Source organism: Epinephelus lanceolatus, chromosome 20 (genome assembly GCF_041903045.1).
Source record: "Epinephelus lanceolatus isolate andai-2023 chromosome 20, ASM4190304v1, whole genome shotgun sequence".
Classification (NCBI taxonomy): Eukaryota; Metazoa; Chordata; class Actinopteri; order Perciformes; family Serranidae; genus Epinephelus; species Epinephelus lanceolatus.
In genome coordinates, this window is record NC_135753.1 from 18,986,936 (window position 1) to 18,996,275 (window position 9,340).

At 40.5% G+C, this 9,340-nt stretch overlaps 1 protein-coding gene across 1 annotated transcript; it reads right to left on the reverse strand.

The window, feature by feature from the left end:
- On the reverse strand, nt 1-4,788 carry tgif1 (TGFB-induced factor homeobox 1). The gene is made up of 3 exons (XM_033638979.2): nt 4,448-4,788; nt 2,433-2,662; nt 1-1,641 (listed from the first exon to the last, which is right to left on the reverse strand). The coding sequence occupies exons 1-3, from the start codon at nt 4,461-4,463 to the stop codon at nt 973-975; spliced, it is 915 nt and encodes a 304-aa protein (XP_033494870.1). The 5' UTR covers nt 4,464-4,788; the 3' UTR covers nt 1-972.
- Between the last annotated feature and the right edge of the window lie 4,552 nt (nt 4,789-9,340).

Consider the following 9,340-nt stretch of genomic DNA (forward strand, 5'->3'; position numbering starts at 1 on the left):
TGTAGAAAAACAAAACTTTATTTGAATCCCATGTGACCCCTATTTGCCACAAACATTGCACAGTATGAAAAGAAATCACATCATTGGGCATCATGTCACATTAACTATACACATGGTCCTATTATACATGAAAATGCTTTTTTGGTGATTTCAAAAATGCTGTCTTTGTCAGGTTGTAAAACAGCAAATTCAGAAAAGACATCTGTAGTGTTTAATTTTCCAGTCCACTGGCCGTTGTTTTCGCTGAGTGATGGGATGAAGGCTCAGACTAAGAACCTGCTACATTGGTCATCTGAAATATCCCTTGGTGGGGAAAAGAGTAAAAAAAAAAAACAAAAGCATAGAGGTTTCTTTTAAAATAGCTAAAAGTAAAAGTAAATTACAAAATCAAAACTATACTTATACTCATGAAAACACATAACATTTACTACAGTAGTGAATAAGTTTGTCATAGATGCTGAGAGCAAAGTATGTTTAAGACACTGAGATGACCTTCCTCTGCCTTTAGTGTGCAAACAAATGAGGCAGACCAATCATGAACTGATCTCTGAAATGTACAACGGTAAACGTGTGTGGACGCGACCGATCTGTGTGACCGGTCTGTGAAGCAGGGCTGGTTCTAGCTCTCGCTCCATTCTCTAAAATGATAAACAGTATAATGGAAAGACATAAGACAGGCAGCATTTCTCTGATAACATTTTTGGTCCCTGTGTGCAAATAAGATACACATGTAGATACATACGCATGTATGTGAAATGAATAAACAACTTACAGCCAAGGCACCTCGATACAGTTTTTTTTTTTCAATAAAAAAACATCCTCATCAATTTGATTGGTATACCAAAAATAGAAATGATCAGGCTTTTATGTGGATTTGTTCTCTGTTGCGTGCAGACAAGTCACTGAACTCAGGGGAGTTCTACAGTCGAGACACAAAGTCAGTCTCTGTTCCCTCTTCTTCTTCTGTCACTTTTAGGAGACCAGCTGTTTGGCTTGTAGCTCCATCTCTGCAGCCCGTTTGAGGGCCACGTCCACCAGGAGCTGGAAGCCGCTGAAGTCTTGTGTGAGATCTGGAGGGGTGGGGGGAGGGGTGTTGAAGAGCCCGCTGCGGGGGCTCAGGTTGCCCTCCATGCCGGTGCTGCCGAGGATGGTGGTAGTGGTGGGGAGCGGCTGGCTGCCTGGCCCTTCCTCCTGGCACCTGAGCAGCGCCTGGACCTGTGCGGCCTGCAACAGCTCAGCTGCCCTGTCACAGTTCATTCCTGGCACAGACGGGTGGGAGGCTGTCGGGCTGGCCTGCATTGCTGTGGTGACAGTGGTGTGACAGATGACAGAAGGGCGGGTGGGCATGAGCCCCGGGGAGGGGGACAAGGAGGTTGGAGAGGGTATGGAGGGAGAAGCTGCCTTCCTCAGGACGCCGGGCATGGCGGGTTCAAAGCTGGAGGGGTGGAGTACACGTTTGTCGTAGGTCTCCTCTGTACCGGCTGTAGGACTGCTGTGTTTTGGGGACTGGGAGCTGTCAGAGAAGCTGTCGCCCGCTTTGCTGCCTTTTCGGGATATGGTAAACTGGTTAGGGTCTTTGCCATCTTTCCTTAGCATCTCTGGAAGAAGTCGCCGCCGTGCGTTAATGAACCAGTTGCACACCTGGAGGAGACAACAACAAGAATCCATGCTGTGAGAAAGCCGCATGTTCTGCCTTGCAACTTAAAAGAAAATCTGCTGGTACACTTATCCCCAGGTGCAGATTGCACCTGTGTTTTCAACAGAAAAATCAAAATGAAAGGGTAAACAACACCCGTCACGCACTATTTCACACCAGAGGCTGTATATTTTACACCATTAGCATTTTCTGCATCTCATTTCAGCACTGCAGACATGAGAAACCAGCCCAAAGATTAGGATCTCAAAGCATGAGAAGCTAAATATTAACTTTGAACAAAAAAAGTCAAGTTTGGAATTCTTAATCCTGTTTTTAAATAGTCTTCAATAAAAAAGTAATCTCCTTAGTCATAGCAGTAATCATGGTCATCTCTCTTCCTTCTTCCTCAGTCCTTCAGGCTAGTCGTAACTGGCTCAGGGAGACTTGCAGCTCTAACCATGTAAATGACTCTGCATTGTTCCCAGACAGCTGGGATGGAAAGGGGCTGGGAGGGAGGGAAATTCCTGTCCAAGTGCCTCAGCCAAGCCCACAGCACACAGGGAGTGAGTTTACTCACGTTGTCTCAGACTTTAATGTTGCAACATCAAGCTGGTTTGGATGACCTTCAATTCACTGTTTATGTGTCATGTTTTGTTTGTCATCTAGGCAGGAAATGATTCAGTCAGACTCACACTTGCTTCCTCTTGACTTGTACAGTGGTCTGTTTACACTCTCAGGGATTAATAGTGGAAAAGCTTATGTCATGTTATCTTATCTATCCTATTTGTGTCCATACCTGTAGTGTGGAGAGCTGAGTCTGCTTGGACAGGAGAGCTTTCTCCTGCTCAGAGGGGTAAGCGTTGTAACGGTGCTCGTACAGCCAGTCCCTGAGGATCTGAACAGACTCCTTGGGCAGATTTCCACGCCGTTTCCTCTTCCCGTTACTCCCCGAGCTGGATGACAGATCCAGGGGGGCGTCCACGCTGTCCTCGTCATCCGTCTCACTCCCCGACAGCATCATCAAACCTGTGCGAGCGAGCGCAAGTGAGGAGAAAAGAGTGTGTGAGAGCAGGACAAAAGAATATGCGCCCTCTTATGTCAGCCACCCTGTTGTCAGCCGCCTAGCCCGCTCTGCTGCAGCCGCTCACCAAACACAAGCTGTCTGGGAGGCAGCTGATGTGTCAGAAGCAAGCTGTCAAGTTCAGCCATGTGATTCATATAAGGAGCGAGGGAGGGTGTGAGGAGGAGGAGGAGGAGGAAGAAGGGAGGGAGGGAGGGAGGGAGGGAGGGAAGGGTAGGGGAGGGGACGTCACAAAGGCTGGTCTGATGCTGTGTCAGTTATAAAACCTGCCTCGACAAATACAAGCCAGGTCTATTGCACAGGCTGGGAGCACACCTTGCATGTTTGGATATGTAAAGTACACCAGGCTGACCACAAGAACAATCCCTGTAGAGAGGGAGATTTGTTTTGAAGAAAGGCAGCAGTGTGTTTACAGAGATTACAGAGTTGCTTTCTTATTTAATTTGGCGTTTTGGGGCATGTCTAATCAAAGTCAATCACGATCAAACAGGATTTGGGCCTTTGAATTACACTGAATGAGGGAAAAATAAACCCGCTTATAAACTTTAGTCAGATTTACGTCTGCCATGTTAGTCTGTTAATTGTCTGGCACAAAAGTAAAATATAAAGACATACTTTTTTTTTGCTCCTGTGATGTTTTGGTCACAGTTTACACATGATACCAGCAGCTGTTTATGCAGGCAGGCCAGACCCCATTAAGAAAACACTGAATTAAGATTCAGGGGATATTTAATCCACTAGCCCTGCAGCCTGCTCTGAGACAAACTAGTGGGAAAGGAGTAAAAAAGTTCCCAAGTCTGAACGGCCAACAGGATGAGGTAATTACGTAGGCTGGCGAGAGAGGGGAAGGGGGAGGGGAGACCTGTTGCAAATCAGCGTCTCCAGACTAAACAAAAGAATCCAGGGCTGCGTGGTTCTTTGTATGCAATTTAAAAGTTTCTAAACGCAAACACTGACTTCGCCATAAACTTAACTTCCTCACACACACCGCAGCTTTACAATGTGGTCAGAAAATATGTCGAAAAGCTTATAAGACGCTGGTTTTGTGAGTTTAAACAACTTGTAGGGGGTTTTCTATTGTGTGTGCGCGCTGCACCACGAGGTCCGTGAATGTAACAAGGCAGCAGCAACTTCCCACAATGAGGTCAGGATGAACATTAGCCTACATTTGGATTTAGATAGAAATTAAAGGTGCTGAATGTGTTTCCGGTTGTAGCTGATACTTAAAAGATGCTACATATCGATTTTTAAAGCTTCGTGGTGTAACAAATGTAACAAACTCTTCGACTAACTTTGAATCGTGCCATCACTTTTTGTCAAACTTCGACACAAATGTAGCATACGTCACTTTAATTAGCTTAAATTCAAATCTAAAAAGAAGCCTCGTTCACGTTAGTTTTGACGTTTACGTGAGCGTTAAAGTTAGCCGAATTACACCGTGACAAGTAAAACCAACACACACGTCGACACATTGGTTTGTTATTGGGTCAAAGTCGAATAAAACCTAGTTTTAAAAAAAAGCACAAATGATGTGCAAAACTAGATATATCGACTTTTGACACCGCGCCAGCACATGGCAGAAAAAAAGCCCCCTGTCATGTCTGGAAAGGAAACAATAGACTGCATGGTTTGCATATGAGGGAAATCTCTCTTATAATCGCTATGTGCGCTGTCTCCCGCTTACATAAACTCATTTTGACTTTATTTCACTCAAAAAGCATCACACCTACCCTTTTTCGTCTTCATCTCCGTCCGAAAACGCTCACTTTCCCCCCGTGAAGCGCACAAGAAAATTGTCTTTGTGTCAGTGCAGTGTTTCTCTTCTTTCCTCCAGATATCCCCAGCGTGTATCCGAATATCCGAAAATCCTTATTCATCAAAACTCACTCCTTCTTCTTCTTCTTCTTCTTTCCCCCCTTCTTTTTTTAAGGGTTGTTTTCTCTTCTGCTCGTCCTTGTTTGGAGACGTAAAAGGGGTTACCTGAGATCTCCGCGTCCCTGCGGCTCAAAGCCCTTTTCTCATTGACTGTGTGTTTGATCCTGAAACTGGGTGACAGCTATCTTTGACAGCTGCGTGACTCAACGCACAGAGATCCTCCCACCGTGGAGGGCAGAGGAAAAATCTCTGACATCAGCATGGCTTGTTCCACTGACATGGATACAGTCTCGCTCAGCGATTACTGCTGCAGACCCCCCCATAACAAAGCCAAAACAAACACCAACACCTTGTTTATTAAATTATGAAGCTCAGAGAGGCGTTGATTCAGGCGGGCAGGCAGAATGACAATGACAACAACAACAACAACAACAACAACAACAGGCTGGTGTAGAGCACTGCGGACCTCGTGGTAACATCTCGCTCAAAGATAAAAAATCACAATATTATTACCACAGGCTATACATTTTTTTGCAGATTGTGGCTTGTGGTGCGCCTGTGTGGTATTCGGTAATAAGTTTAGTATCATTATCGCACTTTGTGGGTTTGGTATCACACCGTGCAGAATTATTGAAGGCATTTAATTGCTTTCTATAGTGCATGTGTAAGCCTAACATAAATATTATATGACTATATTATCGTGCACATCAAGAAGAAACCCATTGTTGTGTTTATACTACTGCGCTCTCACTGTTGAAACTGGTTTGTTGCAACCCATCTGCGGCTGAATCACACTGTCATTTTGGCGTCATTTGCTTTATAATATTAACACCATCTCAATGACTGTTGCTCTATTTCTCGCGGTAATTAGAAAATGAATGTGAAAAAAAGACAGTGTATATGTTTGTGTAAAAGAAGATATTGATCCACCCTTGCACCAGCTGGAGGTTAGTGCACCAGTTCAGGTTACTGGAGACAACAGCACCGCGAAGGAAACGATCAATGCGCTCATTTGTATGCGGTGCACAACCTTGCGACAGCTGCTGTAGCATCGCCTCTTTGCATGCATTTGTTCCAGACAGGCGTCCATGTCTCCCTGTGAGGCTAAATGTCGCCTCCGCGTGTGTGTTGGTGGTACTTTACCTGAATGAAACATCACTTGTAAAGCGTAAGGCCCTCGGACTCCCTCTGGTGGTTATTGTAGGGTGAGTTATGGGTGATTGGGACATAAATTCAAACAATTAGCCCAACAAACTAGTTTTCTGTAATACTGAAGATGTTACCTATCCATCTGAGAAGGAAAGAAGTTTATATTATATTTCAAGGAGGCATAACATACCCTTTTGCTTAAACTGACCCAAATTGTTTTCTTGGAAGATTTAGTATCACTGATTTTGACAAGTGTAAGCATATTCTTTGCACAGTTTATTTCATATTTTAATATAATTTTACATGCACATTTTTCTTTTCCTGCTCATCATACTGAATTAAGACTACATATATTTTTCTGTTAAATTTTATTGCTGAAGTCCATCCACAATTTAATATAAAGCTGTCAATTCAGTTCAATTCAATTCAATTCAATTTAAAATAATTTAATTTACTTTAGTTTGTTTAGTTTAGTTTAGTTCAATTTAATTTAATTTAAAAGAATTCAATTCGATTTACATAATTTAATTTAATTCAGTTTAGTTTGTTTAGTTCAGTTCAATTTAATTTAATTTAATTTAATTTAATTCAACAAGCTTTATTAACATGTCATTTCTTATGTGTTGCCAAAGACTAATTACAACTTAAGGCAGAGAAAATTCAAAAACAATTAACACCAAGGTATTATTACAAATGCATACATTTTAAAGGAGGAAAAAAAATTTAAGGAGTGTTGTGTTGGTTATCTCTTAGGCTGTGACATGCACTGACATATCTTTGCTGCATCTATGGTGCTGAAACTATTTTCTCCAAGTAGATGTTGCATTTCAGTCTGGTCTGATAGTGAATCAAAATCTTAGAGTTTACATTTATACTTTGTTCTGATGTCGCGTATGTGCTACATTGCAGGAAATGTTCTGTCTCTGAGGACAGAGCTGACACAGCCTGTCTTCTTTAAGCAGCCACGTCTGCCTGTGTCTGCACGTCTCTATGGCCAGGCTGTGATCACTGAGTCTGTACACACTCAGTTTCTCATCTGTCACGGTGGTCAGATAGTTTGCCATCATGTACTGTCTGTTCAGGGCCAAATAGCATGGAAGTTTGTTGTGGGTTTTTTTGTGGTAGCTGTTCAATAGTTGATGTAGTTTTCTTTAGCTATAATTTGGTTGGGCTGGATTGTATGAGGCTTGTCCTGAGGCCTTCCGCACTGTCACAACAACCCCCTCCCTCCCACACCCTCCCTTAATTCCCTCCCACCAAATTTAATTTGGTTAAACAAAAATCACTGAGGTTAAAAAAATTAACACATTTAATATAATTATCATTGAAAACATTTCACTCAAGTGAAAACTGACTTTTTTCTCCACTTGAGAAATAAGAAATCTCTAGTTAATTGTATAACTGTCATCACCAAAACACCCCATATTATAATATTTTATATGTTTAACAAAGTCCTGACAAATTCAAATGGGCAACCCATCATGGGCAGGCTTACTTAATTAGTTAGTAATTAGTAAGTTAATGGTTTCTCGTTACTATTAGTTGACTCTACCACTGTGACTGACTCCACTGAGGTAATGCCTATATTAAGCACTCACATTCTTCCCAAACACAAGTAGTCTGATTTCAACCGGACACTCTGAAACAGTCAATGTGTTAAAAATAGACCTGAGCAGGTTAGGCATGCAGCAGGCTGCGGCTGCCAGTGAGTCAATATCAGCCACTTCCATTATTATACACTGTGTGTTACACGCTATAATTCATGTTTGAATCTAAATAATAATAACAGCAATACTACTACTATAATAATGATAACCACAACAACAATAATAATAATAATGATCTATCGACTGAACAAATTAAAATTCAAAATAATTTTAGTATTTTGATAATAATTAGCCTGCTTGTAGTGCTGGCTGAACTACTTTGTTTTGTTTGGCAGGCCTGAAATAGTGGTGTAGTGAATTTTTTTTTTTTTTTAATATATTATTAATACAACAAATTCAAAATGATTGACATTTTTTTCTAGATGTTTTGAGCTTAAGTTTGGTTTTTAATTCTTGTCATAGTGAGAAATAAAGGAGAGGTGTTGAATGTATTCAGATAATAATTATTTTTTTTTGTCATACTTACAAACCTAGGCCCCCTTGACTTTTTTCCTAAATAGTTTTCATGTCACCCTTTATAGGTAAAATAGGTTAATGGCTTAGGAGGATTTTATTTTGCCTAAATAGAGAAAATAATAATAAAATTTGCCTACGTGAACGCGTTACTGTTTCACAAATCATCACTCAACTTATTTGACTGTGACAAATGTTTTACATTTGTCGACTTGTGGTCAAACACTGATACACTGACACACAGTCAGGACCTGAAAGTGGAGAGCTGCGTCAAGCTGAATAATAACAGCATGAACGATACCGGAAGTAAGGCGGTAATGCCTTCAAAAATAAATTCTCATGAATCACTTTGTTTTGGAACCAGTCCTGAACAATATGTTACCCTTTTTATTAGTCAAGGATGGTGTCTCAGCAAAGACACGGGCTGTTTTGCCTTTTATAAATCATGTTAACCATATGAAAAAAAAGATGAAGTTATTCATCACAGTACGATCATCTAAGTCCCATCATCTAAGTCTTGTGCACTTTTGTCTTTCTGACTTTTCATTTGTTTTGAGATAACCAGTAGTTACCACATGGCTGTACAGTAATTCAAAGACCTCAGCTTAAATTGCCACGTTACCTCAAGGTATCAAACTTTGACAGTCAAGATTTATCATCATAGTTGATCAAGTCAGCAAAACATTTTGCCTGCTTTACTTAGTTTTAATATAATGATAACAACCACAACATAAATAAATTAAATAATGGATGCATCATTGTACAACACATTGTAAACAAAATATGAAGTGTTTCACAGTCACTTAAAAATACTCAGGTGCAAAAGGTGGACATTAAAAACAAATCAGAAGCACTATTAGATGAATTTATTCAGAGCATGGATAGGTGCAAATGTAACTTTGCATAACGACATTTCATGCACAGGATAGTAACTTTTTGAAAAATCGAATAAAAACCCTTGACTACACAGTCAATTTCCATTTTACTAAACTGAATATGCAACTTTTAAATCCAAAAGGCTGCACTAGTGATGATTTAAGTGGGCTTTATTAAACTCAAACAATTAAAGGGAGTGAATACTTGTGCAGACACACTTTGTATTGTAACTTACTGTATTATATTTTAGGGTAAGTTTAGATTTTGTTATCAAGTTAGGTGACTTTTGTGGGGTCTATTATTGTTGATCAGTGTCAAGAAACAGCACATTGAATTTGCTTCTTACAACAAAAGTAACATTCAAGGGGGTGAATTGACCTTTTTATAGGCACTGTCAAATGTAATGTATTTCATGCATATTTTATGTTATGAGTTTGAGCCATACTTAATTTTTTAACTTATCTCAAATGCCAATTTTACTTTAAAGACTTTTGTCAATAAAGATTTTTATTTTGAAAGCCCTCAAACGGAAGTTGTATCGAATTCATTCTGTGTGCCTTGACACTAATAAAGCAGCTCGTGTCTGGTTACAGTTTGAAGTCT

Bases quoted from the DNA above. Each gene is read 5' to 3' on its own strand.
- tgif1 (XM_033638979.2), bottom strand. The intron at 1,642-2,432 runs GTATGGACACAA...TGTCTCCTCCAG, and splicing joins CTCAGCTCTCCACACTACAG to GTGTGCAACTGGTTCATTAA.